The 27,860-nt window shown below is 40.1% G+C and overlaps 1 protein-coding gene across 1 annotated transcript in view; it reads right to left on the bottom strand.

The window, feature by feature from the left end:
• Positions 1-1,383: 1,383 nt before the first annotated feature.
• pias2 (protein inhibitor of activated STAT, 2) overlaps positions 1,384-27,860 on the bottom strand; it is a 33,068-nt gene continuing 6,591 nt past the window's right edge. Inside the window, exons 2-14 of the mRNA XM_061071279.1 lie at positions 19,011-19,196; positions 18,202-18,289; positions 18,038-18,088; positions 12,378-12,468; positions 12,156-12,290; positions 11,922-12,027; positions 10,290-10,363; positions 7,219-7,379; positions 5,413-5,546; positions 5,102-5,285; positions 4,173-4,309; positions 4,049-4,086; positions 1,384-3,362 (exon numbers count right to left, since the gene is read on the bottom strand). Of these exons, the coding sequence (XP_060927262.1) occupies positions 3,144-3,362; positions 4,049-4,086; positions 4,173-4,309; positions 5,102-5,285; positions 5,413-5,546; positions 7,219-7,379; positions 10,290-10,363; positions 11,922-12,027; positions 12,156-12,290; positions 12,378-12,468; positions 18,038-18,088; positions 18,202-18,289; positions 19,011-19,143 (1,551 nt within the window). The 5' untranslated portion in view covers positions 19,144-19,196 and the 3' untranslated portion in view covers positions 1,384-3,143. The remainder of the gene's footprint in view (positions 3,363-4,048; positions 4,087-4,172; positions 4,310-5,101; positions 5,286-5,412; positions 5,547-7,218; positions 7,380-10,289; positions 10,364-11,921; positions 12,028-12,155; positions 12,291-12,377; positions 12,469-18,037; positions 18,089-18,201; positions 18,290-19,010; positions 19,197-27,860) is intronic.

Genomic DNA, 27,860 nt, shown 5'->3' with positions numbered 1-27,860 from the left:
TATTTCAATTATTATTACAAATTGTATCTGTTAGTGTTAAGAGTAGTGGTGTGTGTCACTGACTGAGGTTGTACTGCCCCCCTGTGGAATAAGAGAGGAGCTATTTTCTTTGTCTGGTCAAATCTCTTTTGGTTTGACTGGAATGTAAGTCCTTAAGTAGAAAAAAACCCGATTTGGATAGTTAAGTGTTCTGTTCCTTTACTTTTTCAACTTTCTCTAAACCAGACTGAACTGATATTTAAACCCTCTAATCTGACAAGACAGCATTTGGGTCAAACAGACATGTCATCATTTCCTGACAATAACACTTGTTGCAAGTCTTCCAAGGGCAACAGATTTATAACTGAATAGAGAAAAGAAAATGTTTAATAATAAAAAATACAGATACATTACCAAAGCTCAAAATGCTTCAGGTTCACAGACACGAGAAAACAAAAACAAATTTGTAATGAATCCTTCTGTAATAACTCATTCAACAAAATAAAAAAAGTACTCTGAGTTCATCAAGATGGCATCAGAAATGAAATATGGTTCTGTTCTGGATTGTGTTTCAAAGTCTACAAAGTATTAAGAGTCCAAAATAACACGATAACACATAGATCTACAGTACCAACATCTGCCTGCAGGTAATGGTCTCATCAGTAAAACGGTAGCCTCTGTGCAAACTCTCCACTAATAAAGGTGCGGCACATGTGGGGAAAGACTTTGTGTTGCTGAACTTTGTTTAACTTATTACACAATTATAATTGCTTCATGTTGGTTCACCAAAACTAAAAATAATTTTCTCACCTTCCAAAATAGGGTTAGGGTTAGGTTTGTAGACCGATTTGGTACTAGATATCCAGATTTAAAGTTGTTGCTCAGATTTGTGCCTTAATACCATTATAATGAAGGTGAACGTAATCTAGTAACATCTTTACTGACAGTTTTCATACTAGTTCAATTCATGACTCTTTCCTTTGTGTGCATTATACAAAGTAAAAGGACTGTGAAAAATGTAAATAGCATTTTCAAAACATAAGCTAAAGTCTGTGGTGACTGAATCATCAGACAGATATGTTTTGATAAAGCAAACCTATTCCTTAAACAAGTGACTTTTCTTCTTCTTGAAAGTGTTATTTATGTGCCTGTCCTTTACTTCAATGAATTTGTCAAGACCAGAATAGCAGTGTAGTTCCCTGAGATTGAGCTACTCATGGCTGGAGTCAATAAAAACAGTAAGCGATCCAGATTATGTAGTTTTGTAGCTGCCCTGTATGTTGCTTCTTACTGTTGTGTAGTGTAGATGTTAATGCTAAGCAAATGTCCATATCATGTCTATTGAGAACGTAAAGCATCATTAGCATTCAACCCCGGGCAAAAAGAAGAGGTCAAAGTCCAGAAGATTTACAAAGTGGACTTTTAACTGAAGGTAAGTAAGTCAAAATTTTGGCAGCATTATCTTCATACTTCACGTGATCTAAAAATGATGTTCATACTTGTCAAAGCTGATACACACATTTGTCAGAAAATTTTCAAACATAGTTCAGTATTTTGGGAAATACTGACAATTTCCAAGAAATAGATGATATGATGGATATGGATCCCATGCCTTTGAGTTAAGTACAGACTTTGAGCCTGGATGTATTTGGTCTAGCATGAGCAATGGTAGCAGGGGGATATGGCAAGCAAGGGGCAGCACCTAAATCCCACTAGAACAACAAAGTATGGTTCTTACATATATAATTGAGTAAGGAGCAAACTGGTGAGAAACATGAGCTTATCTGGTGTTGTTAATCATAATTTTGTGTTATGGAAAATCATGCTTGCTCAATCCCCTTGCATTCAATCTTCATGCTAAGCTAGGCTTATCACAGACTCCAGCTCAGTACATATGCTGCCTTCACATGGAACTTGTGAGCTTGTGGATACAAAGTGGGAAGTCATGTACATAGTTTGCTTGGCATTCAAGTGTTCTTGAGAACAATGCTGCCAGGCGATAAAAACATGGAGGCTCATGTTAACATAACTGTCAATGTCGAGAGGCCACAGAGGCTAACAATTAAGCAAGCTGGCACGCGTGTAACATTGCAGGAAATGTACTGACATATTGACAGATGAAAAATGTTGTAATATTAACATTTCCTTCAACATATTATAAAATTCAGACAAAGGACTAAACAACAAATTTCAAGACAAACTTTCCATTCAACAAAAAAAAAACTTCTTTGCCCCCCCGATGTTGTAAATACATCAAAAGGGGGGGCGTTCACATGTACTTTAAGCCACAACCACATTTGAAGGCAGCATTAAAACATGAGACTTATGTCCATCTGAAAATCCGAAAGAAAACAACTATGTAATATAACATTTTGAACAACTCTTATAGGAGCAGCTAATAAATTGATACAAAAGTAGGACAGAGCACAGTAGTAGTGATATGGACCAAGTGGAATTATTATATGAACTATATTTACAACTTTGATTAACACTAGTTAAATTATTATTGCTCTGTCTAAATTTCAATGGAACCAAAAAAGAAATATAACATTGGTATAACATGAAAGCTGTAATGTCATGAGCCTAAAAACTCAGCATTCCATGCTTTCACCAGGTTGAATGGAAGGCAAAACAGGGCTTAAAAATCTAGCCTACACAATAAAAACAGAGAAACAAACCCGTCAACAGTGTTCAGTCCACAAGTCAAATTCACAGTGCCTTTCTACTTCCAACCATTCTGAAGATGCAAAGACGTATGACACATGATCATGCTGTGAGTCCAAGTTCTTCTTCCTTTCATCCTGACTCTATCCCATGCTAATGAGGCACACAATTGAATAGACTGTAGTCAGACATACATGTTCATGCAAGTAAACAAGTTGGTATACATTTTATCCAATGATCAAGTGTATGACACCAAACAAGAATAATTGTTAATGTCTGGAGAAATTACTGCTGACCATTTATCATCAAAAAATGTATAGGCAGCAGATGAAAACTGGGCAAAAAAATATATGACTGGTGAAAATGCTGAGGCCATCAAAGTGCTCATGTATACCAGTTTGGGTGAAAATTGAGCATGTGATGTACCTGTTCATCATATGTTATGTCCAGTATAAAAAGGCCACAAAAACAGGCCTAAAAAAGGTCCAGTGAGACATGGCTCAGTCTAGTGAAATGATATCTGATATTCCACTATCAGTTCCTCCTCCAGCACCTCCACCTCCTCCTGTGATGATCCGAGTTTCGTGGATGGCGCTGGCGGCGTGGGTGGTGGTGTCATAGTGGCTGCTGGAAGAGACCAAGGCTGAGCTTGTGCTGGCTGCAGCTGCACTTTGCATACTGCTGGTCAGGTTATCCAAGAACATCTGAGGTCTGTAATGCTGAGCAGGGAAAACAAGCTGTTCAGAGCTGAACTAAAACAAACCTTATTGTATACAATATCACTAATCAAACAGCACACACAAACACTGCATCCAATACACAACAGGGTAAAAATTATATCTGGCAGGATATTTTGAATTTTTCATCAATCCAAATAAATGGCAAATTGGCAAACTTGTGTGACTTGTTTTAACATTGCCAGACACATAAATGTGACAGATTTTTGCTTGCCAACATAGAATTAGTAACCACAAACACAACAAATGGGACAAATCATACTGACGTACTAACTCTGGGAAACATGTTAACTGCCTGTTGACCAGAAAAAGAGCAACCAATTTGTCCTTGTGCCTTTCAACTCAAAAGATCTCTCAACCACAGTCTGATTGACATTTGGGAATAACAGGACAAATCTCAGTGGGCCAGTTAACTGTTTTCAAAGGTTTTTGCTGGAACTGCCAGTCTTAACTGACACTCACTTACCATATGCAAATGTGGAGACTAGACCACTACAATGTGTGTGAAAGAATTTGGCTTTGATAAAATCTCTCTGAGGTAGTATAGGACTCTCCCACTATAAGCAGCAATTTGAGGCTGTTCTCTACTGTTGCCTCCTAATTAGATTAATATAAACTAGCAGTCAGGCATAATAACGTTTAATAGTAAAAAAGAAGAAAAAACATACCTGAGGATCTGCTTGAATTAAGGAAAACAAATCCAGACCTAAAAGATAAGAAACATAAAAGGCTTTAATAACAGCACCACTTGTTCCTGACAATACTGACAGTCATACTACCCAGCTGACTCACTTTGCATGTCTGTGGGGATGGTAGCCAGAGTAGAAGGATGGAAGGGGACTGCATAGTCAGCAAGCGTAGAGGTCAGATACGTCGGGTCCAGGGACTGGACATTCGGCATGCGCACAGTGGGCTGGTAGGTCAACACTCTGAGACAAAACAGCAATATCTGATGACATGCTTTATGTCGAAACAGTAGTTGTTGCACAACAAAGGTCTGTCTGCAGCTATGTGCTTCAGATCTTATTACAGGGTTCATACACATTACGACCAATGGATTCAATGACTTTCCATGACTTTTCAATAACTTTAAACCAAATTTACATGACCAAAACTTTTGTGAAATCTCTGTGTAAACATGAAAAAGAGACATTTTTTGTATTTAAGCTAACAATGAGAATTCCAAAGCATACAGTATACTTAAATGACACAAATGAATGAGACAATAGTTTGATTGAGGTCTTTGTCTGTTGTAACCGATGGCATGTACTATTCCATTTGTAGCCAAGCATGGTTAAATCTACACTTCCCTAGCATAGTGCATTATCCCGCCTGCTTCCCCACCGAACATTCAATTAGTATGAGAGAGTATGCCTGCTTATATTTTGAGGGTATTTCTTTTAAAAGCATATGAATTATTTAAAACTCAGCGTAAATGAACGACATGAAAATATGAATATAACAAATTTCCATGACTTCTCCAAAACTTTTGGGATTTTATTTTTTTCAAGCACTTTTCCAAGCCTGGAAATAAACATTTTACAATTCCATGACTTTTCCAGGTTTTTCATGATCGTAGGAACCCTGTTATTAATATTATAGATTTGAGGCTTTAATATTTTAGACCGAACAATGGATATGAAAGAAAAATCTGTTTCTTTTAGGGAACAAGGTTGCTATATGCTGCTCAGCCTCTTGTGCTACAAAATAGCATTACTTACCCCTTCGCATGCATCTCCTCATTATTGGAAATGTAAACACAATGTTTCTTCAGTGGAGGGTCTGCGTCTTCCTCATCATCATCATCAGAGGAGGAGCTCTCCAGAGTAAGATCAATCACATCAGCCTTCTTGGTGGAGCTGGGCTCAGTAGAATGGGGCACCATTGACGACAGGCGCAAAGGAGCTGAGGTAAAAGAAGGAACATTTAAATAGTTTTAGGACAACACCCAAGCTTTATGTGAATTGTTCCCAAAATAATTTTGTTCATCATTTGGATCGGCTTAAAACTTCTACAGAACTTACATACTTACTGTCAATTTTTGGAACTGACTGAGATGGGACCTTGACCGCTTCTTTCTTTGGTCTCATAGGACACCACGTTCCATCCTCCTGAAACTTGATTTCATCCACATCTGAGCAGTCGTTCAGGATTTCCAAGAATAAACTGAAGAATAAAAAACTCCACCATAGATAATTGTGCAATAACTGGTGGTACAAGCTAAGCTAATCTAGCTGCATGAGCTCAACATGGAACAACAGGCTTTTCATTCAGGGGACCATGTTACCAGGTCAGAGCTGCCACACTGCTTGCGTGAGCAGCGTGTCTCAGTGGTGAGTCTCACTGCTTGTGTTGCGGGTTGAAGTGCCACAGTTTGAATGTCTGTTGAATATGTTACAAAAATAAATATTTGCAACACTTTGTTGTCGTTTCTGTTGACAGAATCGAGTTAATTGGTTTAACAAGGTTTTGATTGTTATTATAGGACCGGAAGAGGCACAGCTTCATTGCATAGTGTTCTGAAATTTAGTCGAGTACATAGCCTGACTTTTATTCAAGGAAAATACAGAATTAATGACAGAAACCTCACATTGCAGCTATGCTGCAGTCACGCAGCCCGTGTAAACAACAGACGCCCGCAAAACCAGATCTGCGGTGCAGCCATCAAGCGCTGCACACCCATCCAGTGTGGCCCGGGTGTGCCCCCTTTTTTTTTTTTACAATTACACTTTGTCCAGGTGGTTAATGACAATTTGTTTTGTGGTGTGACAAACTCAGAATACCTTATTCTCAATAATTTACACAGACTTTAAATAACTATCTGACGGTGAAATCACAGCCTTTTAACGTTTTATTTTGGTCTTAATTCACTCCACATAATTATTTTATCAGCATTACCTGAAGTATCACAGATGGCATCATTAAAATAACTGCAATGATGAGCTGCCATCTACATTTTGCCCTCTGAAAGAGGAGAAATAAAGAATGATTTTCACATTCGTGCATATTTTTCCCTCATACTGCTGATGGGGTAGGATCCTTGTATATCCACAGCTGTTACTCTTCAGCAAATTAGAAAACCCCCTTATTTGTCAAATAAGCTAAAACAGAAAGGTTTAGCTGCAAAATATGAAAACATTTGTAGATTGGTTTCTTGACATGTCAAAATTACATTGTTGATATCTGAAATTGGAACAAACATTTTTAATAGTCACAATCCTTTTTTTAAAGATGTGAAAATTCCACTTAAGAAATCTGCAATTGCTACACTTACTCATGAAAAAGGAATTAAGGATATCAACAATTAAAGATATCTGTAAAATTAAATTTTGACCAGTAAAAATGTAAATTGTGTGTCACTTATGGTAAATGGTTTTGTATTTATATAGCGCTTTTCTAGTCTTGATGACCACTCAAAGCGCTTAACAGTACAGTTTTACATTCACACACACATTCATACAGTGCATCTATAAGCAGCACTTTGTTATTCTATGAGGGGCAATTTCGGGGTTCAGCATCTTGCCCAAGGACACTTCGGCATGCAGATGGGGAAGACTGGGGATCGAACTGCCGACCTTCAGGTTGGAGGACGTCCACTCTACCCTTCAGCCACAGCCGAGCCACATATCAAACATATCTTTTATTATTACTTTAAAATTGAAAATAAGATAATTGTAATGCAGTCACTGCTACTCACCACTACTTAAATGTACAATAAATATTAAATGTTAAAATTGTTTGAAATATTTCATGAGACCATTGCACCTGACTAACTGTTAAATCTGCTAAAACCTGTACAACTTCCGGTATGTGTGCGGCTTCATTTTTTTTAACTAACCCATCAATGATAAGACTCTCATATGCAGCCTTCTTGTCACACACGGGACAGATCCAGGTGGGTTTCTTCTCGTTCATCTGTAGGTAGAGGGCAGCATCAAAACACTGCAGGTGAGAGCAGGTCACTGCCCGGCATGGCACGGTGAGTCGCATCTTACCCAGCTGGAGGACAAGACACATTTAAATCAGTCAAAAAAATGTATGAAGGATCTTTCGATAACTAGTGGGACTAATAGAGTGTCTGTTTGGTGGCTTTCTTTCTGACGTTGATTTCAAACATGGACTCCAGAGAATGTCTGTACAATTGCCACCCAACTTTCTCCGGTATGTGCCTTTCACAAATAAACAACGCAGCAGGAGTCAGGATGAGGGGTGACGCGGCAGGCACTGGGAGGATGTAACATATTTACCATGCTGCGGATATCACGTTTTGTTTACAGCACATCAACACAAATGTCAGCCCTCATCACTAAAAGCTCTCCTTTCATTACATTGTTGTCAGTGTATGTGTAAGGTACTACTTTTTCAGCTTACGATATTAGTATTCTTTTTTCGCATGCTGGAAACATCAAGACAAACACTCGAACATGTTGAATCCTGCAGCGGTTCTCCAGCTGTATTCTCACATGGGCTCATTCGGACATTCTCTGGCGTTCTTACTAGGGGGCTGGCTGTAGAAACTGTAGAGAAGGTCCAGAGGCTCTCACTCGGACATTTAAACTCTCACATATAGCCACTCCTGTGACTGTCGGGACATTATATAGAGTTAAGTGTAGGTCTGAAAGCAGATTGAAACTGCAAAAGAGATGATGTTGAATCGTTTTACCACGGGCCTGTCCCAATTTATCCCTTAGCTTGACAACTTGGCCCTACCACTTCATTTTGCATTTGGTGGTGAAGGGGTAGTGTTGTGCCAGTTCTCTATGTGATCAAGGGGTAGTGGCCTTCTAGCCCTTTAATCACCCCTTTAAAGGTGGTGTATTCCACCCTAAAAATTAAGGGGTAGATGAAAATTCCCAAATGCTTAACGAACAGAGTAAGCGAATCAACAGGTAAAATGATGCAAAATAAACATGACATTTATTTTCATCTTATTATAGTCCAGAGGCAAATGAAAATGTAATTGAGTCGCTGTAACCAGCATTTCAGTATAATCACTATATTCATGCTGTCAAACAAGCATGTAGACAATCTCAATGAGAGTAACGCTTGTCACTCCAGTGTGCCATATATGAAGTTTGAAAAGTCACAAATTTTGCAAACTCCCCCACTCATGTTATAACTTTTTCGCTGCCGGGATATTGCTTTCTATGGATATGACTAACGATACATCGAAATAGCCAATGAAAATGTGCTGAATGCATATTGATCAATAGATCAGTCTGTCCCGCAAAGTGGTCAGATGTGTCCCTATAGCTGCTATCAGACATGCACCGGACTCCACCGACCCTCTGTATGTTCTCCGGAGGTGGTCAAAATACAGGTGCTTGGACATTTGCTTGAGAACGCACTTTCTACAGACTTCATCAGCCTGACATCCTAGTATAACGTCCGTAGAAATCCAGAAGATGTCGATGTGTGTACACAACAGCTGGATTCCCATGGAAACAAGGGTACCAGGAGGGGTTAATAGCAGATGTTTGATGACACCAGGCACACTGGGAGGTGCAGCAAACGAAAAATCTCCCGACTATTTCATCCCATCGACTCCTACAATGGCGTGATCTACGAAGCTGAGTTAATACATCACTTCCTGCATCTGTCTGCTGCACCTGGCTGCTCCCCCTCTCGCTTGAATAATGCAGAGGATTTGATGCTGTTATAAATGCATCTGCGCAGAAAACTGTATCGCTGTGTTGTGCATGAGTGAAAAACAAACTCAGAAGCAAATTCTCCGAATTTTACCCAGAGGTCATGTCGGAAAACAGCCGATTATAATGTTGGTTGATAACAGTTGTTAATATAATAACGTTAGTTGATATTGTTTGTCACCGCAATAATGTTGGTTGGCTGCTGAAGACGTAGCAAGTGGTGTCCCAACTCCTAGGGGAAGATTTCTAGGCCTATCCCTTGTTACTCTGTTTGGAGGGGACAATATCCAGCAAGCACTTGTTATCTAGGGATAGGACTAAGGGAGAGGAATTGGGACAGGCCCCAAATCGCACCTAATTCGTCACTGCCCTTGGGACCTTAACAATACACATGCCAAATGTAAAACTTTGAAACTGAGATGAACAGTTTTGTAGATACAGTGTGTTAGCTACACACAGACAGAGAGACAGATTACTGTTATTTGAGAGTAACATGCACCTACATAAACGGCATAGCTCCATTAAACATACATGAGTCTGACTAAAAGGAGAAGCGACCTCTCTTACTACCTAGAAAATCTGCAATTGTAAGGGAAATATAATTGAAAGAGAATGGGAGAGCACCCTAATCCAAACTTGCTACACACAGAAAACGCCTATGATTAATTCAAAATTGCAACCTTTTTAAACTTACTTAAGGGGATTTTGTGATAGAGCCCCAAAAACCAGCAGTGACGACCCACTCACATACAGTGTTGTACTCACTTAATTGACAACATTTCCCAAGACCATCATGACGGTGCAATCTCACCTGAGTAATTTCTAAGGGACCAAATCGCCATAAATAGAGAGAATAAAAGCTGTCACTTTCAGGTTTTTTAGTTCTGACACAATTCCATTTCCAAACTATGAAACTATTGTATGTCAATACTGGTAGTGACATATTGACAGACTATTATCCCCAACAACACTTACACATAATAGTTATGTTATACAACCAATAAATGTGACTTCAGTTTTGAAAGAACAGTAAAAAAAAATCCAGTAGGCTCCACTTTTAGTGTATTTCACTATGTTATGCATTTGAGATTTTAAACTTCCAACAGCTGCTGATGCTTTCGCAGCCTTACCCTGATCTGATCCATGGACACAATACATACACAGTTCCAAATTCGTTTCCATACGGTCTACAATTTACACTGTCAGAACAATTTGAGGGTTGCCATGATCACATAAGATTCCACACAGATGCTTAATTTACCGGACACATAAGTGAGACTCGAAGACTTGTTGTAGCAATTTCACTGTCTGGATCTGCGGTCAGCTTCTCTTTAACTGGAACACAGAGAGCAGAAGAGAAACAATTAACTACTTCAAATGTAAAAGGTAAAGAGCTGACAACAAGAACTGATAACCATAGCTTCTTAAACTATGGCTTTTAATGAAACAAATAGTTGCAGGCCCGGGCCTTAGGGGAGTTTGTCAGAAAGACATGCAGTCAGCTCTTGCAGTTAACTGCATTCACTTATATCATGAACATCTATGCAAACTTGGTTTCCATATTTGAGTTAAGGAATTAATGGAATCTGATGCTACATTTCTCCAGGTTTCTCTAGATTTTGGACAAGGAAAGTGTCAGAAAGATCATATCTTATGTGGATGTGCCCTCAAATACAAATGCATGACTACAAAAACTTAAACACACTGCCAGCCTCTGGATTTTGAATTTCAGACTATTTGTAAAATTTACATTCACTGTCACTATAATGCCTGGCCTATTAATGCAACCTCAGGGCCTGTGTGTTTGTATGTGTTTGTGATCTACTCACCCTCATGCAGATGGAGGAGTGGGTAAAGTGTGTTGTCGAAGCAGCATAATTTACACTGTGCCTAAAATTCCACCGGAAGTGGCTAAACTAGCACGTCTGACGGTCCGTGAATGCACGTCTTAGTTCAATTTCAGGGGACATTTAGGCTTAAAACACAGTGTTAATTACCTCGTTTTGAGTTGGATATGAATGTCCGGGTATGCGGACACTTGGATGACACCATACAAGCAGTATGAATGCAAGGTATGTTTTTACAGTTGTTTGTCTGAAGAAGGACTCGATATTGACTTCAATTGTATCGGATTATTCTGCAAAACAAAGTTTACCTCTGAGACTACTAGAGTATTTTGTGGACTCAAACACTTTCACCCATCCCTCCATCAGACTAGTGATGAGTAGATGAGTGAATTTCATTTTTCAGTGAAATATCCCTTTACAGCGCAGGGGAGCAGAATTGCTTGTTGACCGGTGTGGAGAAATGCACCTCACAGCATTGGGGCTGCCCCCACTGCAAAAAATTCCTCAAGGAGAAACGTGCGTGTGTGTGTGTGGGGGACTGATGCTGCAATGAGAGAACAGGCAATGTATTGACACAATGTGCATTTTACAATAGTTTGTATGATTAGTCTCTTTATTAAATCTATTATTGGTTTTAGAAAGAAAAAGCTTACAAAAAGCTGTCTTGTTTTGTCTTAGTCCAAAACCCTAAGAAATTCCATTTAGAATTAAAAGTGACAAAGCATCAAAATGATAATTCTTACGGCATATATTTGGCATTATTGCTTAATTTGAAATAACTAAAATGCTTATTAAATAAAAATATTTACATTCAGTTAATCAACAAATTTATTAATGATTGTTGCAGCTCTCGTGAAAACCTCTACTCAAGTGTGACAAGTTCAAGCTTGACTGCTCAGACTGCTGCTATTTTTACATTACATTATATGTGATTTGGCAGATGCATTTATCCAAAGCGACTTACACTTAGTGCATTCAAGATCTATCTAACTTTCATCTCGTAGGAAACACTGACATGTTGTCATAGTGGTCGATTCAATACTTACTTAATGCTCTGGAGTGGTCTGGGTTTCGGATGCCCTTCATCCTCAGCCTCTGCAGCAGCAGCGGTGATGTTAGCTGTCTCACCAGGTACACAGACATAGAATAGGTCTGAAAAACCATAGGATAAAAAAACTTTAGTTGAGAAAACAGTTATTGAGCCCAAATATGATGCAATCATTAAATGAGAAGAGGAAAAGCAACAAAAAAAAATGATTCCAAATAAGTTTTCTCCTCACTTTCCCAATTTCAGGGGCCCATGTCACTGAAATCTGATTGGGTACTGCAGATGAGAGTCGGACAAGTGAGGTAATGTTCAAAGGTCTTCCTGGTCTCTTCTGTTCCACACCATTTTTGGGTGGTGGTGCATACCCCTACAGGAGTAAAACATAACGAGTTTTTAAAACGTAGGCAACTGGATTGTTCTTAAATTGGAACTGCGCCGTAATACAAGCACTTACTGGCAAAGGAAACAGCTTCCCATTGACTTTTATACAAAGACTGTTGGGATAATTATCCTCTTGAGGGCAACTTGTCTCTGACAAGCAAAACCTGAAAACACAGAAACGTTTAAGAGCCTGAATATATATTTCTGTTTCAAATATGTTTATATAGGAAACCAATCACATAACAGAGAAATTAACAGTCGACAGTTATGTTTCCTTTGTTTTTTACAGAAGGTGAAAAAGTAATCCCTGACAAAAAAGACTAATGACAAAAAAGAACAGTAAGTTAACAAGCAATGCCCTGCATCAACAAAACAGATGAAACAAAAAGGACATGATAAAAAAGAAAACAGTGTGTACCCTCCCATCACCCCCCCCCCCCCCCCCCAAGGAGTACATCCAACTAGGGACTCAATCAGATTATCTTTCGAGATGAGAGACCAAAGGTTGCCAGATTTTATCAAAGTCCCTAAACTTGTCTTTTAGAATAAATTTAATTCTCTCCAAATGTAAGGTGTCTGTCAAATCAGTCAACCAATGCTTAAATGAAGGGACCTCTCTCGTCTTCCAGTTAAGTAGGATCAGTTTTTTTGCTGTTATAAGGCCATATGTCAGAAGGTGCTTTTGTGCACTATTTAGCTTCCTTAGCCCCTCAGATGTTCCCAGAATTATTAAGGTAGGATCTGGATCAAGTTGGATCCCCAAAATCAACGAAAAGAAATCAAATATTTCACGCCAATAGTTCTGAAGTTTGGGGCAGAGAGCGAAACTTTGAGATAGAGTACCCTCCATGGAGTCACATTTCTCACACAAAGGAGAGACTTCAGGAAATATTTTATGCAGCTTCGTTTTGGAGTAGTGAAGTCTGTGCACTATTTTAAATTGAATCAAACCGTGTCGGGCGTTTATAGAACATTCATGGATGTGCTCCAAACTCTCCTCCCACACATTGGGATGTATCAGGGCTCCTAGCTCTCTTTCCCACTCCTCTTTTATCCTGTCTATCTTAGGAAGGCACAAGTTTTGTAGTATCTCATATAGTTGCGAGACTATGTAGCGTGGATTGGGGAACAGATTAAATAAACTCTCTATCTTGTCGAGGTTTACCTTCTCGAAATTAGGGAGGTGTGTTCTGACATAACTCCTAATCTGAAGATATCTGAAAAACTGATTCCTCGGTAATTAAACCTTTCTTGGAGTTGCTGGAAAGAGGCAAAAGTCCCCTCTATGTATAGGTTACCAACACTACAAATCTCCAATTGTTTCCAGGTGGAAAAGGCCTCATCCAGAGCCGAGGGAGTGAAAGAGGGGTTTGCAGTTATAGGTAGCAGTAATGAAACTGCCTTAAGTTTGAAATGATTCCTCAGTTGTTTCCAAATCTTAATTAGAGCATAAATTACGGGTTATGTTTAAAACAAAATCTATTGACTGGGACGGGAGATAGTACAACAGCTCTAGTAGAATAAGGTAGACAGTCTTCCCGTTCCATCTCTAGCCCATCATAGGGTATTGGGTTGTCATCTAACCAATATGCCATAGAGCGTATCCCAGTGGCCCAGTAATATAAAATAAAATTAGGCAGTGCTAGCCCCCCATTAGTTTTGTGTTTACAAAGATGGTCCTTCTTTATTCTATGAGACTTGTAATTCCATACAAAGGGGAGAATGTTTGAGTCCAATTTAATGAAAAAAGATTTAGCAAGGTAAATAGGTAGGTTTGAAAAAGATAAAGTAGCTGAGAAAATGGGGAGTGTTCTTCAAAATTGTATATTGTTTGCTAACTTATTTAACAGGGTGGGGAAGTTGGCCTTGTAAAGATCATTATACTTCTTGGTAATTACTATTCCCAAATAAGTTAAACTGTCTGATGCTATTCTGAGAGGAAACTGTTTGAGCCAATCTTGATCTGCAATTTGTACTGGTAGTAGCTCGCTTTTGCCCCAGTTAATCTTGTACCCCGAGAAACTACCAAACAGTTGAAAAGTTTTCAAAATTGAAGGAATTGTAATCCTAGGCTGCATGGCAAATAACAAAATATCGTCCGCGTACAATGATGTTTTATTCTTGGTGTATTCTGTATTGTAACCATGTATATCTGGATGCGAACGAATGGTCTCGGCCAGCGGTTCTATGGCTAACGCGAACAGTAGAGGGCTTAGTGGGCAGCCCTGCCTCGTGCCCCTACCCAGCCAGAAAGGGTCAGAAAGTTTTATTAGTAAGTATTCTGGCCCGGGGGCTATTGTATAAGAGCTTAGTCCAGGACACAAATTTATCACCACAGATGAACTTCTGCAAGACCGAGAATAAGCATGCCCATTCGACCCGATCAAATGCTTTTTCAGCATCTAAACTGAATATATATTTCCAAATGATAAACCAGACTCTTCACTAAAATGAAACCCAAATAACTTGATATTAATCTTAAGTGAGATAATATTGGATTAAAAAGAACAGTTAGATGATATTGTAGTGCTAGAGTTTCCTCTACTTATGTGTCCAATATGGTTCAGGAAGTAGAGCGAGTAAACAAGAGTTTGGTAATTTGATCAACAGCTTCTACAGTTCATATGCCAAAGTGTCTTTGGGCAAGACCCTGAACTAAAATGCCCCTGATGGCTGATCCATCTTTTTGTGAATAGTGGGAATAGAAAAGCACAGTATATAGAAGCAATTTATGTCTGTGTGTGTAAACCTAACTTTTAGTATAAAGTCCTTTGAGTGGTATTTAAGAATAGAAAAGCACTACATAAAACACTTTTCCTCAGAAAATTCTGAAGCGTAGGCAACACTTGCAATCGTGTGATGATTGCGTTGCATCTTCTGGCCGTCTGTTTTCACACAGGGAGCATGTCTGCTGCGATGCTCTTACTTGAGGTTTTAAAACAACTAGAATATAGCGCACTACAGTTGTATGCCTCCGTATAAACCAGTGCAGTTTCTGTGTACATATTTCTGCATACGGATGAAATTCCCTTTTGGCATTCCTGATAATTGAGTTTAAAACAGTGCAAGGCCAAGTGAAATTTATTAATTTATTCTCCTGGATAGGCTGGTGTCACTTCTTCTATAACAATGAAGTTAAACTAACACCCGGGTGTGTCACAGTATGCAGGGATAACTTCTCATATTTTGTTATTAATCAATGGCATTGGATCATTATTCTAGATCCTTCTTAGCACTTTAAACCTGATGTCCTGTCTGTGGGTGTCAGGTCACATCTTGTTCTAGTTTTTTGGCAGGTGAACTGCATGTACACAAAATGTTGGATTCTGTTGATGTTTATTGTAAGAATGCGAGTCCGTGGCGGCTGGGTAGTGAGGAGGGCGGACACTCCAACAGGATACTAGACCTTTAAAGGGTAGGTTCATGATGAAAATGAAAATGAAATTAAATTATCATTATCTTCTCACCACTGGAGGGGTGGGTGAAGTGTTTGATTCTCATGACCTCTTATTCAGACGTAATAAAACAACTGAAAAAACATAACATGCCTCCATACTGCTTGTGTGGTGTCATCCAAGTGTCTGCAAGCCCCGATATTCAAATTCGACTCAAACACCAGGGGTATTCAACTAAAATTTAACGAGGTCCAGTTTGAGAAAATTTGTTGAAGCAAAGGTCCGGAAGATCATAATTTCTAACTATTTAGTGTGATATATATTTAAGTAGCCTAGCAGTTGTATCAGAAACTGCATGTACTCAATACCTGACTGTCAAATCAAATGAATTCAGTACGATTCAAAAGCTTTTTGACAATATTTATTGTCACGTAACATAGAACTGAACATAAATGTATGATTGCAGACATGTATAATGTTCTCTCATTAACTAAATAAAAGTAGGACCGCATTTCAAAATAAGATAAAATAATATGTAAAATGCATTCTTTGACAACCCCTCCATCAGTAAATGGCTTTTTGTGTCGAGCCAAAATCCAAGCAACTATGAAGGAACACTCATAAGCACGTTGTTGGGCAGTGAATGAGTGGCTCAGGATCCTGGGGGAGTTGTCATATTCGGCTGTGAGACCACTTATTTTCTGGGATCTCACTTCAGATTTAACTGGTATGTTTGTTCAAAACCTTTATGTTTTGTCTCATTATGGCGTTTCACATTGGCGCATAGCGCCAGTTTCTGAACATACGAGACACACAGGTTAAGTGCTCCCAGTGGGAAGTATGAACAGAAATGAGTCTGTCCATTCCAGATTAAATGCTCTATCTTCGCTGTCCACTTTACTTTTTTTGGATTTGTTCCTTACGTTTTTCACCTTTTCTCCTGCTCACTCCTCAGTTTCTCTCCCTTTATCCGTCTCACTCCTCTGTTTCTCTCCCTTCCTCCGTTTCACTCCTCTGTTTCTCTCCCTTCCTCCGTTTCACTCCTCAGTTTCTCTCCCTTTATCCGTCTCACTCTTCTGTTTCTCTCCCTTCCTCCGTCTCACTCCTCTGTTTCTCTCCCTTCCTCCGTTTCACTCCTCTGTTTCTCTCCCTTTCTCCGTCTCACTCCTCCGTTTCTCGCCCTTTCTCCGTCTCACTCCTCTGTTTCTCTACCTGTATCGCTATCTTTCTTTTTCTATCAACGTCTTTTCGTGTGTAAATTGCCTCTAACTCTCTCGTCTGTCTGCACTGCAGAGTCGCAATGTTTACCGCCTGGAATGCAGAGACTTGATTGGTCAATGCGTTTCCTCATCTGCTAAACCACTACCGTAATGACTACAAAAGCTGCCCCGGTTAAAAATAGAAGCGCCCCGTCAGGTTTTAAATCATAACCTCCTTGCTTTGGCTGTAGGTCCGGGTCCGTATGGGACGGCTTCTGGGTCCTGACCCGGACCGCGGTCCGCCTGTTTGTGACCTCCTGATTTACACCATACTTTAAGCCTAAATGTCCTCTGCCAGCACACACAAACGTGCAGGGTTCGTGTGGCTATGTCCTTTAATTGCCCTCCAGTGACAGAGTTGTTTTGAATTTAATTGAAGGTCCGCTGGCTTTGCCACTTCCGGTAGTGAACTTTCGGACTTAAAACATGGTGTTAATTACCTCGTTTTGAGTCGGATATCAATGTCAGTTCTTGTGGAGACTTGGATGAACGCACATGAGCAGTATGGAGGCATGTTGTGTTTCTTTCCCCTGTTTTATTCCATCTAAAGAAGTGGATGCCTTAGCTGAAACACTGTTGAACCCTGAGACTCCAAAAGTGTCTTGTGGACAGAATCACCCACACCTCCATCGGTGGTGAGAAGATAATAAGTAGATTTTCAGTTTTTGGTGAACTATCCCTTTTAATATGCATCTGCTGTAATCCTGAAGCAGCAGCAGTAATAATCATCATGCAGTGGTGGACCACTGCTATGAAATGAACGCTGTGGAACATTTTAATTGATCATATCTGTCACTGCATCAATGCAGAAATGTCCATGTTTGCATCACAATGCATCTTTAAATTGAGAATGTTCTACACTACAATATTGATATAAACATATTTTTAGCGTTGGCGCCCTCAATTATAGCACCTTATTGCGGTAGCACTAGTGAGTGCTTTTATGAAGGAATTGGTTTGGTCTTCAAGAAAACACTAATCAAGCTATTCTACATGATTTTAAAAGTGCTTTGATCTGTGTGCGTTTCTTAGTTCAGATTCTCAGTTGTAAAAATGTCAAGAACTTTGACCATTCCCACCTTAGTTGAATTTGAACCATATAGTCCCGCCTGCCACCTGGCAGAAAGTCCCTGAAAAAAAAAAAGGTTAACCATTGAATCAGTAACATTTTAATTATGTAAATCACACACAGACATGTGTCTCTGAGTATTTGTTTAATTACTGAGCTATTTATCAGTCCTACCTGGATATGCAAACTTCTCGAACTTGCTGTGGTGTCAAGGCAAAGATAAAATATTTTTCTTGGTGGTACCTCTGTGCAGTACTTGCTCCTGGAAACACAAGTGATGACATTACGTATTGGAAAAGAATCTGGATTATCATTATTATTATTTCCTCCCCCACACATTTTCTCTCCCTTCTGGTATTCTTCTGGTATCCCTGTACCACATTGTACAGGGAGCCTATGCAGAAGGGCTGAAGGGCCGCATGCGTCTCCGGAGCCACGGGTTGCCGACCCCTGGTCTTTAGTGTCAAAGGCGACAAACAAGTGTAACAAAAAGAGCATTGAAGTCTCTTCACTCCTTCCCAACAAGGAGTATGTCATTTGTTATTTTCACCAAGGCTTTCTCTGTACTATGCAAGACTCTGAAACCAGACTGTTAAGTCATCAAAAAGTGTGTTCATATTCAACTTTGCAATAACTTTCTCCATCTAATATATGATTTCAGAGTTGAATTAACTGCATTTGAAGTCTTTGTCATTTGTCACTTGTTCAGTTTTCGTCTGTGATAGTGAACCCTTTGAAAAGGAAGTTGACGGGAACAAGTTACATCTTAGTAATTAAATAATTATAAAATAAAACAAATTTCTTGTTGGATAAAATTATTCAACTCAGAGAAGTTCAATGTTTAATGTTGCTACTGGGGAAAATAACGCCTCACAAACATGATTATTTTGGTATAGTACACCTCAAACATTATATTTGCAAGTCATGATGGCAAAATCTAGAGTTATCGTTTAAAATAAAAAAGTAAAGAAAACATATCAGACCTAGACTTGAAGGCTTGATTAGGACATCCAGTACATCATAGAAGGGCAGGGGCTTCATCTGCACATCAGGGTGGACAGGGGGGATGAGAGGTGATGGCTGCTGGAGATTCATGTTGGTTTTTATGTCTTGCATCAAGACAGGCTGTATCACCAGACAGGATGAAGTGTGTTTCACAGGCCTGATTCCTGCCAACAGAGATTTCAATGTTCACTACAGTTATTCCTCTCTCAGCATTACCTATGTCTGGGTAAAAATTAGGATCAGGTGTCACTACAATAAAGGAGTAATGCTTTTTGAGAGTTCAGCCTGTCACTGACTGTGATCTATGTTCAGTATAGTCCATTGTATAAACATCTCTTGAGCTCTATACTCAGTGTTTTCTATAATGATCAGAGATTATGTACAAATATAAATCAGAATAGGCACCTCTCAGGGTTAGACACTTAAAGATATGAGCCGTTCATCAACAGAACAGAAACAATTTCTAAGCAAACAACAACAGAGAAATACATGAGAAGATGCATACCAAGAGATGCATATCTCCATTTATACACAAGCACTGAAAACATTCACCTAAGTGGCCGAGTAACTAGCCAACACATTAGCCTTTACTGTGTCAGGGTGGTCCTCTCCTCTTTCACATTTAGAGCTGATTTTTATAAAAACCTGCTGAATTATTATTTATGTTGATAAGCGGAGCGTTGTTTCTTCTGCAACAATGAAATAAAAAAAATTAAAAACTGCGTTGTGTGATAATCTGCCGGAAGTATTATCTGCTTTCTGCCGCCTCTGGGTGGGTGTGTGCATTTATTGATGGTGTCAGATCTTGTAACCGGATCGTTATGGTCACTTTAACACCGATGTCTTGACTGTTCGTGTGTTGTGTCTAGTATATAAAGTACTTGCCTATTAAACTCTGAGGTGAATGGACAAACAAAGTAAATGCCATTACTATTTGGGTCCCAATAACTTCTGATTAGTGTTAAAGTGTAAAGTGAGCTCAGATCAGTGGGAGATTGAAGGTAGGACACTCGGACAGGAGACATTGACATGATAAAAGACGAACAGACCTTTTGGACACCCTTTTGACTTCAGAACTGCCTTAATTCTGCGTAGCATAGATTCAACAAGGCGTGAAGGCCCTAAGTGTGCCAAGAAAATATCCCCCACACAATTACACCACCACCACCAGTCTGAACCGTTTATACAAGGCAGGATGGATCCATGCTTTCATGTTGTTTACGCCAAATTCTGACCCTACCATCTGAATGTCGCAACTAAAATCGAGACTCATCAGACAAGGCAACGTTTTTCAAATCTCCTTTTGGTGAGCCTGTGCGAATTATAATAGCATGCTTCTGCATTTTCACGGGCCCGGAAGCACGCAGTTGTAACGCAGGACTCGTTGTCATTCATGGTTTTCCAACAGTTGCGCGTGTTGCCATGCAATTCCCCGCCAGAACACTAGGCGGAGTTATGTTTTTTGTAGAAGTCGGCTCTTCTTCGTGTGTGGCACGAAGAAGAGCGATTTATTTACATCGCCACGGCGGCTCCTCAGAGCCTTTTTCTGGTGGAAAAATCCGCCGGTTAGTGACGGGTTATACTAGTGGACATAGTGTCGGATCTCTTCTGCCAAGTGCTCTTCTATTTGGTCCATATTCGTTCTTCTAAATCTTCCGTGGTTTCCGGGCATGTACCGGAAATGCGACTCCGGAAATGATGTAGTTAGCAGACCAATCACAGCCCTTGCAGGCGGGTGACGCGTGCGGGGCTTTGCCGTCTAGCTAGAAAAATTGGCCAACGCACGTAAGGACGTAAGAAGGGCTACGTTAGCACGTAGGGGGCCCGGAGTGCTCTTGCGCTTCCGGGCCCGTGAAAACGCAGAAGCATGCTCCGGCCTTTAGTTTCCTGTTCTTAGCTGACAGGAGTGGTCCCCGGTGTGGTCTTTTGCTCCAGTAGACCATCTGCTTCAAGGTTCGACGTGTTGTGCATTCAGAGATGGTATTCTGCATACCTTGGTTTTAACGAGTGGTTATTTGAGTTACTGTTGCCTTTCTATCATCTCAAACCACTCTGCCCATTCTCCTCTGACATCAACAAGGCTTTTTCGTCTGCTGCACACTTGATATTTTCTCTTTTTCAGGCCATTCTCTATAAAACCTAGAGATGGTACTGCATGAAAATCCCAGTAGATCAGCCGTTTTTGTAATACTCAGACCAGCCCGCCTGGCACCAACAACCATGCCACCTTCAAAGTCACTTAAATCCACTTTCTTCTCCATTCTGATGCTCGGTTTGAACTTCAGCAAGTCGTCTTCACCACGTCTAGATGCCTAAATGCATTGAATTGCTGCCATGTGATTGGCTGATTAGCTATTTGTGTTAACAAGCAATTGAACAGCTGTGCCTAATAAAGTGGCTGGTGAGTCTATATCGACACTGATCTAATACATGGCCTCTCTATCAAAATGATGGAAATCTGTCATACCAAGAGAATTTAATTGGCTGAACATTATTCTCCTAAAATAGTTTAAATCCAATAAAAGAAACAATGCAATCATACAGTAGGTAGATAGATTGTGAATTTCAGGGAGAAATTCACAAAATCTATTCATCCTATTTAATTTTTTTAAGTTTTGAATTAAGTTCAAGGTTCTAAGACTGAAGTTAGTCCACATTAATTTTTTTGTCATTGTGATGATTTAGGTGACAAACTTAGAATCATGTGTTAAGCTACTAATCGAAGGTGTCGGATCATGTTTGCGTGTCGCTACGGTCACTTTAACACGGAGTCCTGACTGTGAGCGCGAGAAGTCTCGAGTTGTACTGAGCACAAAATGTTTACAAGCCATTTTTCATGATGTTTATTTCATAAAGCTCAGAACAAACCAACTGCAGCTTCTGATCTGATAATTGAGCAGCGGTGCGGATCACTGAGCAACTGAGACCAGAGAAACTCTGTGTTTAATGTTACCACTGTTCTTCAACAAAGTCACTGACCAGCTGCTTCACGTGAACAAGTGCTGATCTCACTGCGCGTGTCGCTCTGAGCAAGTGATTGGGAGCGGGTATGGTACAGCACCAATGTGTGATGGATTGGGTTATTTTTCATATTCGTCCCTGTTCTTTTAGGTCTATGGTGTTATATACATTAAACATCTGTGAAAAAGGAACCATAGCCTTCTCGTCGTGACTAATAGCGGCATTATATAGTAGGGAGGGTCTCTGTACAGACGTGTTTGCGACAAATGCTTCTTCTTGACAACACTTAGACCAGGGGTGGGCAAACTTTTTGACTCGCGGGCCACAATGGGTTCTAAAATTTGACAGAGGGGCCGAGCCAGGAACAGATGGATAGTGTTTTTGTGAACTAATATAAATGACATGGAAAAATCATTACATTAAGGGTTTGGCCTTTACCAAGCACTTATTTGCAAGGCCATTTATCAAAAAACTCGCCTTCAGCAAAAGGCTTGCTATGTTGCTGAGTCTGTAAATTAGTCGCCAACCTCTGAGCTGCAGCCACCCGTTCTTGCGTTGACTGCTTGCTAGCGTAGTTAGCATGCTTCGTAGCAAAGTGACGGCTGATGTTGTACTCCATGAAAACTGCAACAGTTTCTCGTCATATCAGGCATACAGCCTTCGATTGGACATCATTGAAAAAGTATTTTGTTGTCGACTCCGTGTTAAACACTCGGCACTCATTGTCCAATTTTTTGTTTCCTTGATCCTCTCATTTTACAGAAGGGCTCACAGGGCAAAGGGAAAAAGTGAAGGGAGATCATGTACCCATATCAGGGTATGAAATTTACATATTTTTTTAGGGGGCAATTTTTGCGCCCACTGACTGAAATCAAGGGGCATTTAAAAAAAATTGGGGGCACTTTTTGAAACTTACAGCGGGTCACCCCCGTTGTTTTTTCATGTTGGTATCCGCCGCCACGCCCCCCCTGCACTGAGCGATGCAACGCTGTTGAGGCGCACTGACAGCAGTCCGCCCTAGGGACGGGAATCGGCAGGGACCTCCCGATACGATACTATCACGACACTTAGGTGGCGATACGATATGTATTGCGATTTCTGTGGGTATTGCGATTCTGTAAGTATTGCGATTCGATTTTACGATTTCCTGGGATTTCTTTTGGTTATTTTTTTTTTTTTTTATATACTGGACCATGGAAAAATGTTGAATCATTCCTTCAAATACAACACAGTCAAATTCACTTAGAGCTTTACCAGTTTTATTTCAAATATTAACATTAACTTAATGACTGCCGGGCAGCCAATAGAGAAAATAAATTAAAATGTGCCCTATTATTGTATAGCCCCTGTCAACTGCACACAAACTGACAGATTAAGAAATGTATGCCACTTAGGCTACTTTTAAACAATAAATAAAAGATAAATTAAATAGAATGAATAAAAGTTAACTTAAAATATAAACTTTGAAATAAACAAAAAGTAGGCTATTGTTGTTTGTATGTAGCCGATGCAAAGCTAGTGCTTGGGTATGTTTAGATTCTTGTTCAAAAACAAGAGATTTGGGAGGCAGCATATCGATTTAAAATCGTCATTCACAAGAATCGCGATTTGTTACTGAATCGATTTTTTCCCCCATCCCTAGTCCGCCCCGGACGACAGTCGCAACATCGTCCAGGGCGGGGGGCTTGGCGGCGGTGCCTCCTTCTACGCTCTTCCACCCCCCTCTCTGCGCCTCGCCGGCCTTCTCCGGTGGTCGACGGACCTGGCAAAGAGGCGCGTCTCCTAGTGATATCAGGGTAAAAATTATATTTCTTAGGGGCAGTTTTGCCCTCGTGTATTTCAGACGCTGCCGGAAATATATTGAGAGAGACAGATTTTCTTTTTGTGGTAGTGGTTGTTTTGTTTCCCTGATGTTTCTGTGATAGGGATGTGTGTAAAGAGTGAAGAGACATCGTAGGACACCATGGTTTCATCTGCGTTCAGTCTTATTCTTCTGTTTTTTTGGGCAAAATCCTGAGTTTTTTAAAATGTTTCCAACCAGGGGGGCTAGTATGGTGGCAAGACGTTTGGTTATGTTAGTTACAAAATTAATGTGGCTGATTTGGGGTCTGAGTAGGGGTAGACGATATATGGAATATATTCAATGTATCACGTGTACCACGTGCAATTCAAACAATTACTAAACCGCGACCATCAAGTTTAAATTGTCAAGTGAATATTTTAAGCGGTCAGCATGAAATTGTCTTCGAGTTTCGCTCTCTCTTCTCACGGACACAAAAGCTTAAAGGAATCATGATGTTAATGTGTTTCTTTTAATGATTTTGAACTGTACATTGGATTTCTGACCGGCGCTGACAGGCTATTCTGTGATGGTCAGACCTCATGTTTTTGTCCAGTTTGTCCCTTCTGTAGGACTGGCAGGGAGACTCTATAAGTGGCCGGGTCTGGTTTCCTTTTACAACTGCCTGTTTATGCTGTCTACGTATTCGTATTCAGAACATTCCTAAAACCAAAAAGAGAACTGAAATAATCCCCAATTCATTATCTATGAACGTTAATTTATCTATCTATCTATCTATCTATCTATCTATCTATCTATCTATCTATCTATCTATTTATCTATGCATGCATGTATATATGTATGTAATGTATGTATTTACTGACTTCCATAAGTAACCTGGATTGCCGGAATCTGGAAACATTTTTGGATCCGGTACTTATGTTTTTCGCGTCTACACGAAGCCCTGTCACGAAAACACGAAAACGCTGGAGCGGAGGGGTTGAAATCACTGTAAAGACGTTATGGAGCATGCGCATAAAGTGAAAGAAGACTAAAGTCGAGATCCTACTAGCAATCTTCCCATATATATGTAAATGTATATATAATAACGACTTCTCTACCACCTGAAATCACTGTTACAACAGCAATCAAACAGGACTAGTTAGAATAGAGCACCTCGCCATAACCCTCGTTTTCACGTCAGATTTGCTGGTTTTGAACAATGGTCCGATGAAAATAGATTAGACAGTGATAGAAGGAAGTGACGCAGCGGGGTTAATAATGGTTCAGGCTGAGGTTCCGAGGCGAGGTGCGTTCACGGTTAAATACAACAAGCAGAGAAAGCAGAATCGCGGGCTGACCGGCGCTGAGAAATGCGCTTCCCGTGAGAACAGCCAGGCACCTGCACGCTGGAGAACTGCGCGGCGGCGACCGGTGTAATACTTTAGTTATCAAGATCAGTCTTGTTCAACCAGGGGGAGTATTTCCCCTCTGACAGCCAAGCTGGGTCAGAACCTGTCATCCGGTGGTTTCAAAAGTACAACACTAAAATGGCCGCTAGGAACAAGAACATTAACTCTAGTGATTCAAATCCTGGTGTCATAGCAAATGATAACGATCATACCAACAACAACAAGCTTGTGGGGCAAAGTAAGTCTAACGTGACTGTTTTACCAATCTTTGTCATGGAGAGAGAAATCATAACAAAGGAAATGGCCATATCCAATCCTATCAGAGAAGAGGAGTTCTACCACAGTCTCATCCAGCAAGTTCAACCAAACTATTTGAGGTCAGTACAAAAAGAGCGTGCTCACTGGCGTTTATACCTTCATAACAAGGAGGCAAGAGCAAAGCTTATGTTGAGAGGAATATTACTTGGAGAAAAACATGTTGAGTTTAAAGAAAACAACCCTCTCAACTTGAGTTCCGATCAAATCTCTCTCCAGATAACTATAAAACATCTACATGAATCAGTGGATGACAGTGTTGTTGCAGAGTTTCTGAATTAAGCTGGAGGTAAAATTGTTGCAGGAGTGATGAGATGTATGATAAGGTATAAAAGGACAACTTACTAATTGCACTAATCGAGATCGCTTTGTTTATGTTGAAGGGTCTCCAACTAGTCCCATACAATGCTCCACAAAGCTTGGCCCATACTGGGTTAGAGTGTTATATGATGGACAGAGCCCTGACGTAGTATAGACTAGACTGAAAATAAGGCACACCAGTGAGAGTCAGGATGAAATGGAGTAAAGTCCAACAAAAGAAAATATTAGATGCATTATAGGTCAAGATGTCAAAATGATCATCACAAGTCAAAATGATCAAAACTCCTAAAAAAAAAAAAAAAAAAAAAAGATGGAGAGGAGAAGTTATCTGGGAAGCCATATGAGGCAGAATGTACAATATCCCCAGTAAGACATCAGAAAACAACCCAAAAATGAAGAGGATGAATAAAGCTTCCACCCTGTAATACAATGAAGGAAAAACCAAAACACCTGCATGCTGGGTCAAAGGTCACCAGCATCCTAAGAAGGCGTGCTAAATCCCTAGGCCCTAGGGAATTCTACAGAAGAAAACTCAGGATCAAAACTACGCAGTCATCAATCATCTAAAAAGGTCTAGAGACCCTATTCCCCTGGTTCCCCAACTTCAACATCGGATCCTGGAATAAGAGCCCCAGTCAGTAAGAAAGCTGACACAATGGTTGAGAAGGAAATCCTGTCAGGAAGCCTTTCTCAATCCACCTCAACCTCAGCCAAAGATCCCACATCAGAGGTTGGAGGCAACACATAGAATCATTCTGAAAATAAAACAGAATTACCTAAAAAAGTAAGTATTTGGCTCAACCCAGCTTTCAGGAAGCAACGGACAATGAAATGTTTTCAGACTCAACTCTACTTAAGTGGTATGGGACCCTCGCTCCAAAGCAAAGGGTTTATTACGCAGTTTCAGTCCGGAAAAATACCAAATAGAACATTTAATGATTGACTCCAATTTCGACTTCATATGTTTTACAAAGACATGGTTAAAGACACATGTCCCATCTGCAGCTGTTAATATCCCAGGTTTCACATTGTTATGGAATGATAGGAGAGAAAAGGTGGGGGGGTTGATGATTTATTTGAGAGACTATATCAAATGTGATCCCATTCCATGGAAACATCCAAATAACCTGGACTATTTTTGGCTTGTGTCGTCCACCATCATGTGACATTATGTTTTATGACCATCTACGTGCCACTCTCGATGAATGTGACCACACAAGAGAAATAATATTAATGATGGATTTTAACAACCAGGGAAAGTAAAGCACCTATAGGCTTAAACGAACAAAGTCTTTCAACTTATTGAACTGAATGTAAATGGCATTTTAATCAAATACTTTCAGTTATTATCTAATATATTAAATAGAAATTACTTTACAAAATGTAAATAAAACCATTGATAATATTCCAATTGATGCTACCAAACCAATACTTAGCATTCCAGAAATATCATTATCCAAAGTAAACCATATCATTAAGTCTTTAAATAACTCAAAAGCTAAAGATGGGCACGGTCTAGACCAGGGGTGTCCAAACTTTTTTCCCCGAGGGCCACATGCAGAAAAATATAGGAAGGACTGGGCCACTCACTAGAAGTGAGGTATACTGCCTCACTTGTAAAGCACTACTATTGGCAATATCAATCAAATGCTGGTAAATCACGATCATGATGGCAACCGCTGCCACGCCCGGCCACTGATGGACGGCGCGGCTGTTGTCACTACGCCTTAAGCCTCGCTCAGGGCGGGGGGGCGTGGCGGCGGTGTCACCAGCGGTCTGTGGGCAGGTCGGGAGTAAGTTTGGCGCGACCTAGTGTTTAAACTAAGAAGTGCAATATAGTCGGCCATAGTCAATTATATTTTTAGACTTTGACACGGGCCAATTAAAATGGATGGCGGGCCGCGGTTGGCCCGTGGGCCATTGTTTGGACACCCCTGATCTAGACACTGCCTTTCTGAAGATACACAGAGATGCTTTAATTCTTCCAATTGCTCACTTTCTGAATCTATCATTTAGAAGCGCGATATTTCCCACTGCTT

The sequence above is a fragment of the Limanda limanda genome, chromosome 5, assembly GCF_963576545.1.
Source record: "Limanda limanda chromosome 5, fLimLim1.1, whole genome shotgun sequence".
Classification (NCBI taxonomy): domain Eukaryota; kingdom Metazoa; phylum Chordata; class Actinopteri; order Pleuronectiformes; family Pleuronectidae; genus Limanda; species Limanda limanda.
Note: the sequence above shows the minus strand (reverse complement) of the source record. Positions and strands in the feature narration are given on the sequence as shown.